The 21,122-nt window shown below is 42.3% G+C and overlaps 1 protein-coding gene across 1 annotated transcript; it reads left to right on the top strand.

The window, feature by feature from the left end:
- Nucleotides 1–2,365: 2,365 nt before the first annotated feature.
- LOC139159109 (vomeronasal type-2 receptor 26-like) lies at nt 2,366–16,070 on the top strand. The gene is made up of 5 exons (XM_070736470.1): nt 2,366–2,650; nt 3,078–3,890; nt 6,118–6,345; nt 11,593–11,719; nt 15,160–16,070. The coding sequence occupies exons 1-5, from the start codon at nt 2,366–2,368 to the stop codon at nt 16,068–16,070; spliced, it is 2,364 nt and encodes a 787-aa protein (XP_070592571.1).
- The last annotated feature ends 5,052 nt before the right edge of the window (nt 16,071–21,122 follow it).

Genomic DNA, 21,122 nt, shown 5'->3' with positions numbered 1-21,122 from the left:
TACCTTGAGGGACACCACTGTTAACAGGAACAGGAAGAGAAGTGGCACTTCCTATTTTGACCACTTGTCTGTTAGATAGGAATGTTGATAACCAATTGTGTAGTAGTCCAGAGATGCCGTAGGATTAGAGTTTCAGAAGAAGTTTGTCGTGGACAACTGAGTCAAGGGCTTTGCAAAAGTCGATATAGATCGCATCATTTGGATTACCTTGGTCAAGTTGAGTGGTCCAAATGTTTTTACAGTGTAAGAGTTGTAGATTACAGGATAATTTTTTTCTGAAACCAAATTGTTTACTGTTTATTAGAAAGTAGAGATGTTGACAAAACTTTTGCCAGACCCATCCTCGAATACAGCTCATCTGTTTGGAACCCATATCGCATCTCAGACATTAACACCCTTGAAAATGTCCAAAGATACTTCACCAGAAGAGCCCTTCACTCCTCCACTCGAAATAGAATACCCTATGAGACTAGACTTTCAATCCTGGGCCTACAAAGCTTAAAATTAAGATGCCTTAAACAAGATCTAAGTATTGCCCACAAGATCATATGCTGCAACATCCTGCCTGTCGGTGACTACTTCAGCTTCAACCACAACAACAAAAGAGCACTCAACAGATTTGAACTTAATATTAACCGCTCCAAACTTGACTGTAAAAAATATGACTTCAGTAACCGAGTTGTCAAAGTGTGGAACTCATTACCGGACTCCATAGTGTCATCCCCAAATCCCCAACACTTTACCATTAGATTATCTACGGTTGACCTATCCAGATTCTTAAGAGGTCAGTAAGGGGTGAGTACAAGTGCACTAGAGTGCCTTCCGTCCCCTGTCCTATTGCTTTCCTATATCTCCTATACCTTTCTCCTATTCCTATATCTCTTCTTCTATTCTTTCATTGATATGTTCTATTCCTATATCTTCTTTTCTATTATTTCTTAGATATATTTTACTATGAGTATCTCCTCTATAACCTTCATCATGTATTTTACTATGTGTACATAAATATATACCCACTAAAACCCTCATTGTGTATTGGACAAAATAAATAAATAAAAATAAATAAAATTATTAGCTTCAAGGTAGAGTGTAATGGATTGGTTTATGATTGATTCCACAACTTTGGAGCTGACATAACACAAAGAGATAAGTCTGTAATTTTCAATGTTGCTCGGATCTCCTTTTTTGAAAATAGGAATGACTGTGGCAAGTGACCATAGTGTGGGTAGGGAGCTAGTACTGAAAGATTTATTAAAAATTATGCTCAGAGGTTCAACCAAGGTGCAGTTCCTTATTATGGAGTTCCTTATTACGAACAGTGTGATTCTGTCTTCACAGGCCTTTGGGTTGCCATTTTGTTTCAGACAACCACTTTCCTATCACTTGATGTTAATTTCTGGGTCCTATTCTTTTTAATATGTTTGTGAATGACATAGGGGAAGGTTTGGTAGGGAAGGTTTGCCTATTTGCCAATGACTCTAAAGTGTGCAATAGGGTTGATATTCCTGGAGGGGTCTGTAATATGGTAAATGATTTAGCTTTACTAGATAAATGGTCAAAGCAATGGAAACTGCAGTTTAATGTTTCCAAATGTAAAATAATGCACGTATCAGGAAAGACGTAATGAACTCAATCTGTATAGTCTGGAGGACAGAAGGAAAAGGGGGGACATGATCGAAACATTTAAATATGTTAAAGGGTTAAATAAGGTTCAGGATGAAAGTGTTTTTAATAGGAAAGTGAACACAAGAACAAGGGGACACAATCTGAAGTTAGTTGGGGGAAAGATCAAAAGCAACGTGAGAAAATATTATTTCACTGAAAGAGTAGTAGGTCCTTGGAACAAACTTCCAGCAGACGTGGTTGGTAAATCCACAGTAACTGAATTTAAACATGCCTGGGATAAACATATATCCATTGTAAGATAAAATACAGGAAATAGTATAAAGGCAGACTAGATGGACCATGAGGTCTTTTTCTACCGTCAGTCTTCTATGTTTCTATGTTTCTATGTAACACCTTATCTGTTATTTTCCCAGTCTTTCCATAAATCTCCCAGATGGGTTAGGGGCAGGGAAACATACAGGATCACACAGGACTTCATCACCCTGGAAGCTCAGTTGGTGACTTTGGGGCAACCACCAATTCTTAGTCAAACTACTTAGCAAATCATTGTGAGGAGATACTGCTATGTGCCACACTGGGTTTCTGGGGACCAGGTAGTATAGCAGTTGAGGTATTAGAGTGGCAATAGGGATGGAAGACCAAAGTTCTGCCCTTAACTGTGGACTGAATTATTTGAGCCAGGCTTTCTCTTTTAGCCCAACCTACCTGTGTGGGGGCGTTATTTTGCAGGAGAGAAGGCATGAGACATGTGAACCTCCTATCCTTCTTATTTGCCCTGCGAGATGTCAATCAGAATCTTCAGATTTTGTCCAATGTTACCCTAGGCTACAACCTTCATGAGAATTATTTTGATGCAAGAATAACCACGGATGCTTTGTTCAACCTTCTCTCAGCTGGACAAGCCAACATCCCAAATTACAAATGTGAAAGAAGTCAAAATCATCTCCTGGCTATCCTTGAAGGAACTGACTCTGATATCACCATCCAAGTTTCAACCATGTTGAGCATCTACAAAATCCCACAGGTATTGGGGAGAGGGAGGACAAACCCAGTGGCTGATAAGGTCCCACACATTTGGCCTTCTCCAGGTCCCGTCGACCAGACCATATCATCTGGCGGGGCCTAGGAGAAGAGCCTTCTCTGTGGCAGTCCCAGCCCTCTGGAATCAGCTCCCTCCAGAGATTCGCACTGCTCCCACCCTCCTTGCCTTTCGCATGAGCCTTAAGACCCATCTATGTTGCCGAGCATGTGGCAGCTAGATCATGCCCCCTCCTTCTGAAGTCGTATTTTTTGCAGTCAAGTTTGGAGCGGTTGACATTTAGTTTAAATCGATTTCGTGCTCGTGTGTTGTTGCAGTTGAAGGTGAAGTAGTTGTTAACAGGTAGGACATTTTGGTATATGATTTTATGAACTATAATTAAGTTGGAATAAACTTTACCTTTCTTTGTCAGGTGACTTATGCTTTTGTTTCTTACGTTCTGAGTGATAAAAAACAGTTCCACTTTTCCTACCGGACAGTTCCTGAAGAAGGAATACACTATCCGGGTATTGTCCAACTGCTCCAGCATTTCAAGTGGACATTAACTGGACTAATTGCTGCTGACACAGAGAATGGAGACAGATTCATAAAGTTCTTCTCAGCTCAACTGGTCAGGGCTGGAATTTGTGTGATTTTCTCAAAAAGATTCTCAAGACTGACTAAGCACAGTGTGGTCCAGAACCATCCCATTCTATTTCATAAGTGGAGGCAAGTCAATGTATTGATTCATTACACTGAAACTTATGACTTCTATGATGGATTGCTGGTGATTCAACAGTTGACTGTTGGCTTGCTAGAACCCATAGTTGGTAAAATATGGATCACAACAGCTTTGTGGGATTTGACCCATGACTTGACTTTTACTGAATTTCTACTTTTCCAACACATCCATGGTATTTTTTCCTTCATGATCCAGACAAATCAAAGGACAACATATGACCTATCCTTTGATTATTTTTGTGAAAGGTTTGCAAATTACGCATTCCATTGCTCATACTCAAAGCACCCACTGTCTGTGAAAGCTTACAAAAAATGCACAGAGAAAGAAGTGGAGAACCTCCCTCAAGAAGAGGTAGACAAGATCTACTCTTTCGAAAGCAACCGCATTTACAATGCCATCTGGACTGTGGCACGGGCATTCACTGCAGCCTATTCCTCTTTCTCCAAGAGGATGATCAAGGACAGTGGAGACAGGCAGGAAGTTCAAAGGATGCAACCATGGCAGGTATTTCCCTTCTCAGCACAGAAAAAAGACTTTAATAGGCAGTTCTATAACTGTGATCTCAAGAATCTAATTGACTGCAATCTTCAATTCCATACTAATCACTGAGAAGCTATTTCGCCAGGCATGGGGTAATTGAGAGATCCCCAGGCTATTATAGTTTATGAATGGTATGACTGAGTTGTATAGTTTTTTTAAAATGATTTGGGTTTTAGATGATTTTTTAAAGTATTGGATTATTTGTACATTGTTTATTATTGTTGTGAGCCACTCTGAGTCTTCGCAGAGGGGCGGCATACAAATGTAATAAATTGTTGTTGTTGTTGTTGTTGTTATTTATTTATTTATTTATTTATTTTTTATGCCGCCCTTCTCCTTAGACTCAGGGTGGCTTACAACATGTTAGCAATAGCACTTTTTAACAGAGCCTTCATATTGCCCCCACAATCCGGGTCCTCATTTTACCCACCTCGGAAGGATGGAAGGCTGAGTCAACCTTGAGCTGGTGATGAGATTTGAACCGCTTACCTTCAGATCTACAGTCAGCTTCAGTGGCCTGCAGTACAGCACTCTACCTGCTGCGCCACCCCGGCTATTATTATTATTATTATTATTATTATTATTATTATTATTATTATTATTATGTCAATACAACACAGCAAACGAGATCACTATGCTGGATTTCGTATTTCATCACAAGTCGGGCACTTCCCAAGCACCTAGGACTGCGTGATGTAGCGGCGAATTATGTTTGCCAATCCCAGTAAAGTGGCCTTTTGCAATTGACAGATGGAGATTTTGTCAATTCCAATGGTTTTCAAATGTCCGCTGAGATCCTTTGGTACTGCGCCCAGCATGCCAAGTACCACTGGGACCACTTTCACGGGCTTATGCCAGAGTCGTTGCAGCTCGATTTTTAGATCTTCGTATTTCACTAATTTCTCTAGCTGCTTCTCCTCAATTCTGCTGTCTCCTGGGATTGCGATGTCAATGATCCATACTTTCTTTTTCTCCACGATCACAATGTCATTATTATTATTGTTATTATTATTATTATTATTATAACATGCTTTCTAGCCCACCTCAAATTACACTGAAAGAAAAAAGAAAGTCATTAAATGGAGAGAGAAATAGAAGATACAACATTTAGGGAGGAAAAAGTAAATCAAGCGTACATAAAAGGGGAGAATTCATGGCTTGGAAACTCCATATCTGAGGAAAGTTTGGATGTTCCCATTTATAACAAGCCCAAACATGAGTCAGAGTATAAGAGAGCTGCTTAAAAGGACTAGAACAGTTCTGAGCTGCCTGAGAAGAAAAATTACATCAAAAAGAATCAACCCCCCTCCCCTCCATTCAGCATTAATGCCTGGAGTATTGTACACAATCATAGGCACCATATTTCTATAAGATTTTGACAGGATAGAGAGGATGTGGTGAGGGCCATTATTTTAGAGGTTGTAAGATTGGTGAATTCATAAGGGAAACATCTATTAAGGGTTATTGTCTTGAAGACTTAAAGCCATGTCTCAGTTGGAGGCATTGTATCTCCAAATACAAATCCAGGAGAACAACAATGGTGGAAGAAGAGTTCTCCATCTTCTACTCAGCTTGCTTGTTGATTTGTTGATATTGTTGATTCACAGGTCTGCCCATTGGCTGGTTTTAATTGAAACAATAATAAATAGAATAATAACAGAGTTGGAAGGGAATTTGGAGGTGTTCCAGTCCAACCCCCTCCTCAGACAATGGTTGTCCAATCTCTTCTTTAAAACTTCCAATGTTAGAGAGCCCATAAATTCTCAAAGCAAGTCGTTCCACTAATTAATTGTTATAACTATCAGGAAATTTCTCCATAGTTCTAGGTTGCTTGTCTCCTTGATTAGTTTCCATCCGCTGCTCCTTGTTCTGCCTTCAGGTGTTTTGGAGAATAGGATCACCTCCTAGAAATTGGAATGCAACTATGGCCATATTAAAGCAGAACACATTCCCTTCCACCAGAAATTTCATCAAAACTTCATTGAGCAAACGTGGGTTTAGAAAAGTAGACCACATCATCAGGAGCAAATGTAGATCCTATCCTTGAGGGGTTAGGGGAGAGACAGATGGAGTCCCTTGATTGTTGCAGGAGATTTGAACCATACAAGATTTCAAAGGGGTATTTACAGAAATAAAATGTCAAGTTTGCTTTGCTATTTATTCCAACCTTCTCTTTGCTTTGCCTTGCTAGCTTCACCCTTTCTTGCAAAATTCACAATTCTACAACATCTCTTTGAGTGGAGTGTATTTGGAGAAGAATGGAAATCTGGCAGCTGATTTTGACATTGTGAACTGGGTGAAGTTCCCCAATAGGTCTGTTGTTCGCTTGAAATTTGGAAGTCTACAAAAACACGAATCCTCGGGACTCAAGTTCACCATCAATGAGGATGATATTGTGTGGCCCAATTGGCTTAATCAGGTGAGGGGAAATTATTTCAGATCATTTCAATGCATTGATTGGGCATAAAATTTTGTAGTCAATTTCCGTTGATCAGTTTTAAGATTTGCTAATTTATTGTGGGAGGAACCAGTCCCAAGCAATGTTCAGATAAGTGAGAAAGGGTGAATTATATGGAGTATGTCAGTGGTTCTCAACCTGTGTCCATGGACGCCTAAGGGGTTGTGATCTCATCACAGGGCATCCAAAAATGTTTGATAAAGCAGTCTGGCACTTTAAATCTTGAGTTACATCTTGATAATCCATAGATATGGTCCATGGCCACAAAAGGTATTTAAAAGAGGTCTGTGGTGAAATAAAGTTTGAGAATCATTAGAGTAGATGTCTCCTAACTGAACAGAAAAAGTGAGAGAAAAAGCCTTAAGATTTAAATCCTAGAATTGAGACAGATCTCTATGAGAAAGAGAGAAAAATCAGAATCAATGATTAAAAAGAGGTTAGATGATAGATATAGAGGTGGGATTCAACCATTTTGGATTGGTTCAGATGAACCGGTTGTTAAAATTCTGCCCAGTTCGGCAAACCGCTAATCCCACCACTGGCTGGCCCTGGCCCTGCCAGTGCTTTGGCCCTTTTCTGGCCTGCTTTTCAGATCCTTTTGGGGGTCATTCTTGGCCTTTAAAATGGCTGGGGAAAATGGCTGAAAGGGCCCCAAAACAGCAAAAAAGGGACAAGGGCAGGACCAGCCAGTGGTGGGATACACCTGAACCAGTCAAATGCCACTTCTGTTGGGAACTGTCAGCCTCAAGTATCAAAATACCTTAAGTATCAAAATACCTCAAGTATCAAAATACGGCCCAATGCACCTTAATTAGATTGTGCAGAGACAGATTGCATGTTCTTCCTCTTGTGACAGCAAGTACTTGATGCCTGCCTAAATTGAAGGGTTTCAGAGTCATAATCTGAACTTTTGTTAGTGATTGCTGCTAAAGGTATTTAACTTAAGATTGTTTCAAAAACATAAAAAATCAAGAAAGCGAGTGGCTGGGAGGCGGGGCTGGGTGAGATGAATGACATTGAGTTGACCACATCCACCAAGTCACATGACCCTATTATTAGTATTTTAATTATTACTAATTTAATTCATTTTAATATCACTAGGGGGTTTTGTAATTAATGGATGATTGGGGTAAATATGGGATGAATGATTGGTATGAATGCAATGGTTGGGGCGGGTGGGATTATGGTATGAATGTGATAAATGGAAGCAGTATGAATGATAGACTTTGCCCACCTGACGCCGGAGAGGCGGGAGGGGAGGGGGCACTAATCTCTGGGGAGACAGAGGGTCAGAATATCCCTGTGTTGCTGGGGAGAGGCAGATATGGCGGGGGCCACGGAGTTAGCCGTTCCAGGGGAACGAGGGATCGTTGCTTAATAACGATCCCTTGTTCTGGCTCCGTGAGCCCAATCTTGGGTACTGGTGATGAGTGTAACTCTGGCCCTGGGCTCAGGTTGCTGCTGCTTAATGCCAGGTCGGTGGTAAATAAAGCTCTCCTCATCCGGGATCTGATCCTGGATGAGGAGGCCGACCTGGCATGTATTACTGAAACCTGGCTGGGCCCAGAGGGAGGTGTTCCTCTCTCTGAAATCTGCCCAGCTGGGTTTCAGATATGGCATCAACCTCGACCCCAGGGAAGGGGGGGAGGAGTGGCTATTATAGCCAGGGAGAGCCTTTGCCTACGTGGACTCATTGCTCCGGAAATTGCGGGTTGCGAGTCACTCTTGATGAAGTTGGACTTAGGGGTTCAGGTGGGCTTATTTCTCACGTACCTGCCTCCCAGCTGCGTGTCAAAAGCCCTGCCTGTGCTACTCGAGGAGGTAGCCGGGTTGGCGGTGGAGTTCCCAAGACTTATTGTCTTGGGGGACTTCAACCTGCCGTCACTCGGCGAAACCTCTGGGCTGGCACAGGAGTTCATGGCCACCATGACAGCCATGGACCTGACTCAAGTAGTACAGGGTCCGACTCATGAAGGGGGGCACGCACCTGACATGGTATTCCTTTCCGAGCAATTGAGTAATGGTCTGAGACTAAGGGGCTTAGAAGCAGTGCCTTTGTCATGGTCAGACCATTTTCTACTACGGCTTGACTTCCTGGCTCCAATCCTTCCCCGCAGGGAGGCGGAACCAATTAAGATGTTCCGCCCCAGACGCCTGATGGACCCAGAGGGCTTTCAGACGGCGCTTGGGGTTATTCCAGAGGCACTTGTCCACAGTTCGGCAGAGTCTCTTGCGAAAGCCTGGAACGAGGCTGCAGCAGAGGCTCTTGACCGGATTGCGCCTTTGCGACCTCTCCGTGGCGCTAGACCCCGTAGAGCTCCATGGTTCAACGAGGAGCTCCAGGAGTTGAAAGGCCAGAAGAGACGTCTAGAGAAGCGATGGAGGAAGAGTAGGTCTGAATCTGATCGAACACTTGTAAGAGCTTTTATTAAGACTTACAAAGTGGCGCTCAAGGCGCCAAGATGCGCGTACCATGCCGCCTTGATTGCATCAGCGGAATCCCGCCCGGTCGCTCTGTTTAGGGTGACCCGCTCCCTTCTTAATCAGGGGGGAGTTGGGGAGCCCTTGCAGAGTAGTGCCGAGGACTTTAACACGTTTTTCGCTGATAAAGTCGCTCGGATTCGGGCCGACCTCGACTCCAATTGTAAAACAGAGTCGACTGACAACGAGTCAGTCGAGGTGACTGGGGCACGTACTTGTCCACCTGTCTGGGAAGAGTTTGATCTGGTGACACCTGATGAAGTGGACAAGGCCATTGGAGCTGTGAGTTCCGCCACCTGTTTACTGGATCCGTGTCCCTCCTGGTTGGTTTCGGCCAGCAGGGAGGTGACACGGAGCTGGGCCCAGGAGATTACCAACGCTTCCTTGGGGAGGGGAGTTTTTCCATCACTCTATAAAGAAGCGCTTGTGCGCCCCCTCCTCAAGAAGCCCTCCCTGGACCCAGCCGTACTTAACAACTATCGTCCAGTCTCCAACCTTCCCTTTATGGGGAAGGTTGTCGAGAAGGTGGTGGCACTCCAGCTCCAGCGGTCCTTGGAAGAAGCCGATTATCTAGGTCCCCAGCAGTCGGGTTTCAGGGCCGGTTACAGCACGGAAACCGCTTTGGTCGCGTTGATGGATGATCTCTGGCGGGCCCGGGACAGGGGTTTATCCTCTGTCCTGGTGCTCCTTGACCTCTCAGCGGCTTTCGATACCATCGACCATGGTATCCTTCTGCACCGGCTGGAGGGGTTGGGAGTGGGAGGCACTGTCCTTCAGTGGTTCTCCTCCTACCTCTCTGGCCGGTCGCAGTCGGTGTTAGTGGGGGGCCAGAGGTCGACTCCTAGGTTTCTCCCTTGTGGGGTGCCTCAGGGGTCGGTCCTCTCCCCCCTGCTATTCAACATCTACATGAAACCGCTGGGCGAGATCATCCAAGGACATGGGGTGAGGTATCATCAATATGCGGATGATACCCAGCTTTACATCTCCACCCCATGCCCAGTCAACGAAGCGGTGGAAGTAATGTGCCGGTGCCTGGAGGCTGTTGGGGCCTGGATGGGTGTCAACAGACTCAAGCTCAACCCGGATAAGACGGAGTGGCTGTGGGTTCTGCCTCCCAAGGACAATCCCATCTGTCCGTCCATCACCCTGGGGGGGGAATTATTGACCCCCTCAGAGAGGGTCCGCAACTTGGGCGTCCTCCTCGATCCACAGCTCACATTAGAACAACATCTTTCAGCTGTGGCGAGGGGGGCGTTTGCCCAGGTTCGCCTGGTGCACCAGTTGCGGCCCTATCTGGACCGGGACTCATTGCTCACAGTCACTCATGCCCTCATCACCTCGAGGTTCGACTACTGTAATGCTCTCTACATGGGGCTACCTTTGAAAAGTGTTCGGAAACTTCAGATCGTGCAAAATGCAGCTGCGAGAGCAGTCATGGGCCTACCTAGGTATGCCCATGTTTCACCATCACTCCGCAGTCTGCATTGGTTGCCGATCAATTTCCGGTCACAATTCAAAGTGTTGGTTATGACCTTTAAAGCCCTTCATGGCATCGGACCAGAATATCTCCGAGACCGCCTCCTGCCGCACGAATCCCAGCGACCGATTAGGTCCCACAGAGTGGGCCTTCTCCGGGTCCCGTCAACTAAACAATGTCGGTTGGCGGGCCCTAGGGGAAGAGCCTTCTCTGTGGCGGCCCCGGCCCTCTGGAACCAACTCCCCCCGGAGATTAGAACTGCCCCTACTCTTCCTGCCTTCCGTATACTCCTTAAAACCCACCTTTGCCGTCAGGCATGGGGGAACTGAAACATCTCCCCCTGGGCACGTTTAATTTATGCATGGTATGTCTGTGTGTGTGACTGTTAGCATATGGGGTTTTTTAAATATTTAAATATTTTAAATTTGTCTGATTGCTTATGATTTGTTTTTACATGTTGTGAGCCGCCCCGAGTCTTCGGAGAGGGGCGGCATACAAATCTAAGTAATAAATAAATAAATAAATGTCTACCCAGCCAGAGAACCAATTGTTAAATAATTTAAATCCCACCAATGTATGGATGGATGGATGGATGGATGGATGGACTGACAGACAGACAGACAGACAGATATAATAGTTGAGAAAGAAAGATAGACAGAAATGAGGGACAAACAGAAAGATGAGAAGGACAAAATAATTCTAGCAGTGCCACTTTTTTTATGGTTTATGGTCCATTTCATCAGAAATATGCAGTATATTCACAAGAGAGATGTGCTTCTACCTGAGGCTCTACATTAATTGCAAACCAAAAATTAAATTCTCAGTAGGTTGAATTTCCTATCTCAAATATGATAAAGGGAATAAAACAAAAAATAGGAAGAAAGTAGTGGAGGAATGGAAACAAAAATGCAAAGTTTATTGTCTTCACTGCATAGATTTTGATTTTATGGTCGGTTTGACAAAGCTCCAAGTTACAAGATTGGCTAAGCCATCACTATCAGCGGTAGGTTGCTCCCAGTTTGGCCCAGTTCTGTGAAATGATATCGGTGGTGGCAGAAGGCTCTGTCTACCCACCTGGAATATTTCTGCACATGTGCAGAAGTGTCACACATGCACGCAAGCACAAGCACACTCACAAGCGAACCAGTAGCAGTGGGATTTAGAACCCACTACTGATCACTATGTATCTTTTCCTTGGCTAAATCTGTCACAAGCTTTTTTTTAAAAAAAATGAACATTTGTTCTTTTAGAGTCTGCCAACTTCTCAGTGTGTGGATAGCTGCCCTGTAGGATTTGTCAAGGTAATTCATGAAGATGAGCCAATTTGTTGCTACGACTGTGGTTCTTGTATGGAAGGAACCATCTCTACTCAAGAAGGTGGGTAGCCCTAAAGATATTGGTTTTAAAAATTGCCCAAAGGTTTTTTCATTTTCCTAAACTTGAATCCTCTCTCATTTGGCTTAATTACCAAAATGAATTGCTATCAGCCAGCGGAATTAGCTGTCACATGAGATGCTGAGCTCATGAGGTCATCAGATATTTATTATTAATTTATTTATTAATTCAACAATGCCACCCAATCCCAAAGGCTATAGATACAGACAGGGTGGTATTCTTTCAGAGTCCATGGCAGTGGTCTCCAACCATTTGGGTCTGTAGACTGGCAGTGGTACTGATTGTGTTCTGATCCAGCCTTCACAAGCCCCTCTAAAACAGCTTACTCATGAAGAGAAACCCCTTTTTATTTAGACAGGCAGGAATTCACAGCATTAACTTATAAGGTTTTGTTACATTCTTAGCTGTAGCAGAACACCGCCCCATCCCAATTCCCTGGAGTATAAGCAGGATGTCAGTTAAAACATAGACAGACTTTCAAGATTCCTCTGTGATAACTGATTAAGACTCAGTTTCCTGATCTGGTCAACTTCATAAGGCTGCATGTCTATGATTCTAAGCATCACAAAAGGACTTGGAGGCTAAATGGAGTGAGAGGTTTAGGAGGTAGTCGATGGAGCTCAGTTAGGCATCATCCGAACATACTTTAAATAGCACACACATCCTTTACATTGAAGATTCCTCCAAATACTGGGGAGGGGGTTAGAGGAAACATATTACAGGTGTATAACATACTTAACATACAGTATGTCATGAATGAAGGCAAATATATGTATCCCAGGATAATGTTGCAGGATCTAATTTGGGCCCCTCATTAGGATCAGAGTTTTAGTCTTCCAAGCTTTCAGGGGCTGGAGTCCATCCACAGGGAACATCTCTCTATCAGAATGTAGAGAGAAGTAACCTTAATAGATGTCCTCTACTCCATTCTCCTGGGTATACTTTAGAATTAAGTTACTTGAGCTTTGAGTTATATGATACACGTAGCATTAGAAGCCTTGTAAATATAATGGAATTATCTGAAAAGAAGGCATTTGAAAAACATTGCATAATAAGAACTGACAATTTCCTTTTGTATCTCCTAAAAGTCTCCTCCTTGAATCAAGAGAATTAAAAGAAGATCAAAGCCATTAAGGAGAATCCAACTTAATGTACTTGTTGATAATAGGGGGATACAATACCCTCATGCAAGTCAGCTTGCAACTAGTTAAAGTTATTGGGCTAAAAACTATCAGTTCTAGTTAAGCCAGGAGAAGATTAGAGTTATTTGCATCTAAGGTGACCTGGATAAGGCAGTTAAATTTACATAAACTCCATGTGTTCTGTCGGGCTCTCTGGTAGAATCCTCCCGAAAATTCACAGGTACAAATTTCAGACACACACACGTTTGAAAATTCAAAACAATGTTCTTTATAACGAAAATTCAAATAAACTAAGCCCTCTTTTTGTATAGCCAAAGAGCACTCGTCTCCAAACAAACTGGTAATTTGTACAAGTCCCTTATCAGTTCTGTGATACTTAGCTTGCAGCTGTGAGGCAATTCACAGTCCTTCTTTCACAAAGTGAAACACACTTTGCTCTGCTTTAGTTTCAAAGCGGGGGGAAATCAGCACACAAAGGTCGAAATCAGCAAGGCAGGCACGAAACACAACGATAAGATAATCCTCCACAATGGCCAAACCTACACGCTGCTATTTATAGAAGCCTCACTAATGACCACAGCCCTACCCAACCACAGGTGGCCTCATTTTCTTTGATAATAATCTCTCAGTTGTTGCTGCCTATGCATCGCTCTCCGCATGCGTGGCTGTATCATTAACTCTTGTTCCAAATCCAAGGAGGAGCTAGATAATTGATCTCCTTCTGAGATGTCTGCCACACTCTCCTCCACCCTGTCACTCATGTCTTCCTGGTCAGAGGAGCCATCATCAGCAGATTCCACCGGGAGCAAAACAGGCCTGCAGCATGTGGATGGCTCCCCCACATCCACATTCCGCGGGGCAGGAGCTTGGGCAGAGCCAACCACAACACCGTGATATATATTGTAAATCTTTGTATCTGCAGTATTTGTGTCACTGCTCATTTCTGGCTTTTTCTGAAGTCCATTTACTGCAGGCCATTCTTAGCTGTTCTGGCTCTTTCTTTTCAAAGGGTGTCTTTTATTTATTTGGTGTACAGCATTGTTACATTAGCTAGAAGACTACAATGCTAATGCATAGTAGCAATTTGGCTGCCTAAGTCTGCTAGCCCAGAGGTGGGTTCCACTCGGTTTGGACCAGTTCACCCGAACTGGTAGCAACCCACTATGATGTCACGGAACTAGTTTGGTTGGTGCTGGTCCATGGACACCACCATCTTTTCAAACATTTTTTAGATTTTTTATTTTAGAATTTTTTCTCAGGTTTTTTTTCTTCTGAGCATGTGCAGAAGCTGAATTTCTGGCACTGCACATGCACCGCCATCTTGTTTTCTACTTTTTTGGATTTTTTTTAAATTGGCACTGTGCAGGCGAGCCGCAGACACACAGTGCAGGAGGAAGCAAACCAGAACTCACCCCGTGTTATCCCTATTTAGCATATGTGCTTTCCGAGGTGTGCCATGGGGAGACACTGCATCACAAAGAAGGATGAGTGGCTTTCCTACAATGTCACTGGGGCCCTCTCCCACTACCAAAGTCACCTTGTGAATGTGTGTCACAACCAGGAAGGTCCACTGCCAGCAGGAATCTAACCCTCTGCACAAAGTACTTTCTCATCTCACTACCAAAGTGGTATCTATTTATCCACTGATATTTAACATTTTTTTTAACTGCTTAGAGGGTAGAAACGGAAACATTGGACAGGACCTAACTCTATCCCACTGTGCTAGGACACAAATTGCTCCAGCAAAAACAATCTCCAGTGTCATTAAGTCACTAAAAGGTATTCCTCCCATGATGGGGGAACTGAGATATTTTTCCCCCTAGGCCTTTACAATTTTATGCATGGTATGTTTGTATGTATGTTTGGTTTTATAATAAGGGTTTTTTAGTTGTTTTAGTATTGGATTGTTACATGTTGTTTTTATTGTTGTTGTTAGCCGCCCCGAGTCTGCGGAGAGGGGCGGCATACAAATCAAATAAATAAATAAATAAATAAATAAGTAAGTAAGTAAGTAAGTAAGTAAGTAAGTAAGTAAGTAAGTAAGTAAGTAAGTAAGTAAATAAATAAATAAGTAAATAAGTAAATAAATAAATATATAAGTAAATAAATAAATAAATAAGTAAATAAATAAGTAAGTAAGTAAATAAGTAAGTAAGTAAATAAATAAATAAATAAGTAAGTAAGTAAATAAATAATTAAAGAAAGAAAGAAAGAAAGAAATGATGTAAAAGAATTGGAAGCAGGATGAAATAAAAGAAAGATTGCCTTGATTCTTTGCAGATGCGGAGCGTTGTTCTAAATGTCCAGAAGACCAATATCCAAACAAAAACCAAGATGAGTGCATTCCAAAGATTATAACCTTCCTATCCTACAATGAGCCTTTGGGAATTGTCCTGGCTTCCTTTGCCCTTTTGCTCTCCTTCACCACACTCTTTGTCTTAGGAATCTTCACCAACTTCTTAGAAACTCCCATAGTCAAGGCCAACAACAGGAACCTCTCCTACATTCTCCTCATTTCCCTCCTGGGTTCCTTCTTGACTTCCTTCCTCTTCATTGGCCGTCCAAAGAGGGCTACGTGCCTTCTCCGACAGACAACCTTCAGCATCATCTTCTCAGTGGCTGTTTCATCCCTTTTGGCCAAAACAGTCACAGTGGTCTTGGCCTTCTTGGCCACAAAACCAGGGAATGGAGTGAAGAGATGGTTGGGGAAGACTTTAACCTATTCCATTGTTTTTGCCTGTTCTGGTGTCCAACTAATCATCTGTATTTTTTGGTTGGGAGTCTCTCATCCATTCCCTGATTCTGATATGAACTCCCAGCCTAGAGAGATTGTTCTACAATGCAATGATGGAAAGATTGCCATATTTTACACTGCCCTTGGATACATGGGCTTCCTGGCTGTCATCTGCTTCACAGTGGCTTTCCAGGCCAGGAATCTACCTGGGGCCTTCAATGAAGCCAAGCTAATCACCTTCAGCATGCTGATCTTCTGCAGTGTTTGGGTGTCCTTTGTGCCTGCATATTTGAGTACCAAAGGGAAGCACTTGGTAGCTGTGCAGGTCTTCTCCATCTTGGTCTCTAGTGCTGGTGTGCTGGGCTGCATCTTCATCCCTAAATGTTACATTATTGTCCTGAGGCCTGATCTCAATCTGAAGGTGAAGCTAACAATGAAAAATAAAATAGAAAGTTAACAGATGACATTATTTCTTCAGAGTCCAATTTTCACACAAGATTTTCAATCATAAACGATCATTCATTAAGGGAAAGTTCTCTGTTCCTGCCCAGTTTTATGCAAAACACCTGATATGCCCTCATGCCCTCATCACCTCGAGGCTCGACTACTGTAATGCTGTCTACATGGGGCTACCTTTGAAAAGTGTTCAGAAACTTCAGATCGTGCAGAATGTAGCTGTGAGAGCTATCATGGGCTTTCCCAAAAATGCCCATGTAACACCAACACTCCACAGTCTGCATTGGTTGCCGATCAGTTTCCGGTCACAATTCAAAGTGTTGGTCATTACCTATAAAGCCCTTCATGGCACCGGACCAGGGTATCTACGAGACCGCCTTCTGTCGCATGAATGCCAGCGACCGGTTAGGTCCCACAGAGTTAGCCTTCTCCGGGTCCTGTCAACAAAACAATGTCGCTTGGCGGGACCCAAGGGAAAAGCCTTCTCTGTGGAGGCCCTGACCCTCTGGAATCAACTCCCCCCAGAGATTAGAATTGCCCCCACCCTCCTTGCCTTTCGTAAGCTGCTTAAAACCCACCTCTGTCGTCAGGCATGGGGGAATTGAGACATTCTTTCCCCCTAGGCCTTTACAATTTATGCATGGTATGTTTGTTTGCATGGATGTTTAGTTTTATAATAAGGGTTTTTTAGTTGTTTTTAGTATTGGATTTACATGATGTTTTTTATTACTGTTGTTAGCCACCCCGAGTCTACGAAGAGGGGCGGCATACAAATCCAATAAATAAAATAATAAATAAAATAAATTTATTTATTATTTATTTCATTTTATTTTATTTATTCGATTTTTATGCCGCCCTGCTCCTTAGACACAGGGCGGCTTACATTAGCAATAGCACTTTTTAACAGAGCCAGCATATTGCCCCCACAATCCGGGTCCTCATTTTAGCATCTCAGAAGGATGGAAGGCTGAGTCAACCTTGAGCCGGTGATGAAATTTGAACCGCTGACCTATATATCTACAGTCAGCTTTAGTGGCCTGCAGTACAGCACTCTACCTGCTGCGCCACCCCAGCTAATGTATGTTCATAGAGAACATACATTAGTCTTTATATGATCTCTCTCAAGGTGGATCTTATTTCCTTGGTAGCCTCACAAAATATTATATTAACCTGTCAAATAAAAGCAATTCACTGGTAACAGGATTTATACTTTCTATCTTTGTTCATGATATAATTGGACTGCCATTTGTTGTAGGAATAAAAGAGAGAAATGTGACTTTTATGTAGCTGTTTCTCAAAATGATATTTATTAAGTCCAATTTCCAATGTTTGACTATTTAATATTGCTCCAAAAATGAAACAAAATGTAACTTTCTATTTCTTTTCCATGTCATGGTATAAATGAACTATCATTTGTTACTAAATATGACTTTTCCTCTTCTGTTTACTGTTGTGTCCCTCAAATTCAGTCATTCTTTTTTTTAATGAAACAGACCAACTGCATTTGCAATGCAGAATGAGCAAGATTTCTCAGGCATTTTGCTGGACTTTGGGAAAACTAAAAGACATGAGAAATAATAAAATCAATTGGAAATGTTTTGGCTATTCTCCATTTCTCCTTGCATATATAAGAAAAGCAGTGATTTCCCTCAGCTGAGGATTGTCCTCAGCTAACTGGGTACTAATAGTCCCATTTGTCACAAATTAAGACCTACTAATTCTATATTGATGTATAAACCATCCACATCTATATTTACAACCTCTCTTGATACTGGATGGTATAGAGCAGTGTTTCCCAACCTTGGCTACTTGAAGATATTTGGACTTCAACTCCCAGCAAATGCTGGCTGGGGAATTCTGGGAGTTGAAGTCCAAATATCTTCAAGTTGCCAAGGTTGGGAAACACTGGTATAGAGCACAGGTGTTACGCTCACCATGTCACATTGCTATCACATGATGTTTTCCCCTTCACAGAGCTGGAGTGGGTGGTGGCCTGTGCATGACACATCCAATCTGTGGGCTGCCAGTTTGAAGCCCTTAGTACATTTTGTGGTTGGCTCTGGCCCAGCTCCTGCCCCAAGCAATGTGGAGGTGGATGCAGGGGAAACATCAACATGTCATAGGCCTGTTTTATTGCCAACTGAGGCAGGTAGTGAAGTTTCCTTGGAAGAAGAAGAAGGTGGGGGTGACTTGGAAGAGGGGAGTTTGGCAGACAGCCCAGGAGGAGATCAATCATCCTTATCATCCCTGGATTCTGAACAAGAATGTATGACACATCCACGCATGCGTAGAGTGATGCATAGGAGACAACAACTGAAGGATTATTACAGGAGATAAATGAGGCCACCTGTGGTTGGGTGGGGCTGCTGTAATTAGTGCTACAGATAAAAGAGCAGCCTGCTGTTTTAGCCTCATGGCAGTTTATCTGATTCATAGTTTCGTCAAGATCGTGGTTTTTGCTGTTCATGATTGTGTGTGGACTTTCTGGACTTTAGAATTGGACTCAATTTCCCAGTTCATTTGGATTGCATTTAACCTGTGCCTTGTGTGTACCAGAAAATCCCTTTGACATTTAAAAAGGGAGCTGTTTCTTTTTTTATGTTGATAAAGACTTTTGGGGTTTCCTTCTATTATGTGGTGTGTGTCTTTCTGGACTAATTATTTATTATTATTATTGTTGTTGTTGTTGTTGTTGTTATTATTATTATTATTATTATTTATTGGGTTTGTATGCCACCCCTCTCTGCAGACAATTACCCTGTAATTACGGGCGGTTGAGACACACCCGCAGAACAGTACAGAAGCATTTAAGAAAAAAATTGTGCTTCTCTTCTTCTCTTAACTCACTCTTTTGCCCATTCTCAAAGTTTGGAGCCACATCTGTGAATTATCCCTTTGTGCACCTGCCTATCTAGTCATTCATAGTTCAAACAGATAATGGTTCTCTTCCCTGCAATTATCATAATCATAGTGATTTATTTCCTGTTTTGTAATCCCAAAAGTAGTTTCTGCAAGTTTTCAGAAAATTTAACACAAAGAGACTTCTCAATATCAATGTCTGACTTCAAAACATTGGATGGTGTCTACATTAGAAATGTTGTATGCATAAATACTTCTGGAGAGAATCAGTGAGCCTGGGGAAGATGTTAGAATGGGCAGGGGCACTGTTTGTTTTTGTCCCCTTCGGAAGGGAAGAATTGGGTGAAATCTGAATTTTTTAAAAAAGAAAAAACTTTCTTGGAAGTGGGGTTGGTTTCTTCTACCTTTCTTCTTCCTTGAAAGAAGCCATTGTGATGCAGGAGGCTGAATCATGCTACCAAGACAGGCTGTTGCTATTTCTACTTCTGCTGCTGTTGTGTCTCCCAAAAATCTATGGAAAGCAGGAAGCCAAATGCTTCCTGACTTTGGGGCAAGATGAAACAGACCCACAAAATCATGTCAGGCCAGGAGAGCTTTTTACCACTGGCATTGTCTCTGCAACCAAGGCTCGGTTTCTACCATTAACCTTCAACACAGTTCCTTTGACTCGGATTTCTGTGTAAGTCAATCTTTCTGCACTGAACAACATTTACATTTCTGATAGTGTCCTAGAATCCCAGCCTTAACTTTGGAAAAGAGAAAAGTTCCTTGTATATGGGCACATGCCCAAAAGCTTGGATAATTAAATCCCTGGTCCTGGTGACCAACTCAAACTGCATCCTGCAATTCCAGCCTTAAATCACCAGGCATTATTTTATTTATTTTATTTATTTGTTTAGTTTGTCAAATATGTATAAGATTAACAGGTGGAATTCAAAGAAATGAGGACAGTAGGGCAGGAACAAAAATAATAAGTCAAAAAATCAAATTGAACAAATACAGAATATGTACAAATATAAACATTAAGAACAGTATACAATATATTTTATAGTATTTCATGTCAAAAAAAACCCTTTCCTACTTCACCATTTAAATTGGTACATGTTTTTGCCATTAGTAATTTAACTTAAAGTTTCCTAAATGCATGAATATTTTATCATTCGAGTTTTAGTTTTTTCTGTTTCTTATTTTGATTCCTAATTTCTAGCCAATTGTAAAATCTATTCCAAATTCTATAATAGTCCGATTCCTCTTTTTCTTTTAATTCCATCATCATCCTATCCATTTCAGCACATTCTAAAATCTTACTGATCACCATTTATTCCGGGGGAACATTTCTTTGCTTCCAGTATTGTGCAAAGGTAATTCTGGTCGCAGTTAATATGTGAAGAGTTAAGTACTGTTTAATCTTTTTCAATTTTTGAATCCAATATTCCCAATAAATACAGTTCTGGTTTCATTTGAATTGAATGTTCCATCAATTCTTCCATGTTGGTTTATGCTGGCCCCCTTACAGACCTCCTAGGGTTTGAAGAAGAAACAACTCAGTAACCGAGTTGTCGAAGCGTGGAACTCATTACCAGACTCCATAGTGTCATCCCCAAACCCCCAACACTTTACCCTTAGATTATCTACGGTTGACCTATCCAGATTCCTAAGAGGTCAGTAAGGGGCGAGTACAAGTGCACTAGAGTGCCTTCCGTCCCCTGTCCTATTGCTCTCCTATATCTCCTATACCTTTCTTCTATTCCTATATCTCTTCTTCTATTCTTTCATTGATATGTTCTATTACTATACCTTCTTTTCTATTATTTCTTAGATATATTTTACTATGAGTATCTCTTCTATAACCTTCATCATGTATTTTACTATGTGTACAGGAGAGCTGGGTCGAGGGACGGAGACGGATCGGAGGCGGATCGAGAAATCGGATCGAAAAATCGGGAACTAAAGACGGATATAACCGGGGGGTGATACGATCTTAAAGTTTGAAGTTTAAATTTTCACGAATAATTGGAATACCAGGTGGAATAGGAGCAGCGAAAGCGGGGATTTAAAAAACCTCCTCGGGTGTGAGCTTTCATAGCGGACGTTACATCTACGTGATTAAGCCTCCCCCTCTTCCGGAAACATAGAGCTACGAAAGCAGAAAGCAGAAACAGCAAGATAACGTCCCGGAGATCTACGCCCCTCC

This window comes from Erythrolamprus reginae, chromosome 2 (assembly GCF_031021105.1).
Source record: "Erythrolamprus reginae isolate rEryReg1 chromosome 2, rEryReg1.hap1, whole genome shotgun sequence".
Classification (NCBI taxonomy): domain Eukaryota; kingdom Metazoa; phylum Chordata; class Lepidosauria; order Squamata; family Dipsadidae; genus Erythrolamprus; species Erythrolamprus reginae.
Note: the sequence above shows the minus strand (reverse complement) of the source record. Positions and strands in the feature narration are given on the sequence as shown.

Bases quoted from the DNA above. Each gene is read 5' to 3' on its own strand.
- LOC139159109 (XM_070736470.1), top strand. From the start codon at position 2,366: ATGAGACATGTGAACCTCCTATCCTTCTTATTTGCCCTGCGAGATGTC. The intron at 6,346-11,592 runs GTGAGGGGAAAT...TTGTTCTTTTAG, and splicing joins GGCCCAATTGGCTTAATCAG to AGTCTGCCAACTTCTCAGTG. The intron at 11,720-15,159 runs GTGGGTAGCCCT...GATTCTTTGCAG, and splicing joins AACCATCTCTACTCAAGAAG to ATGCGGAGCGTTGTTCTAAA.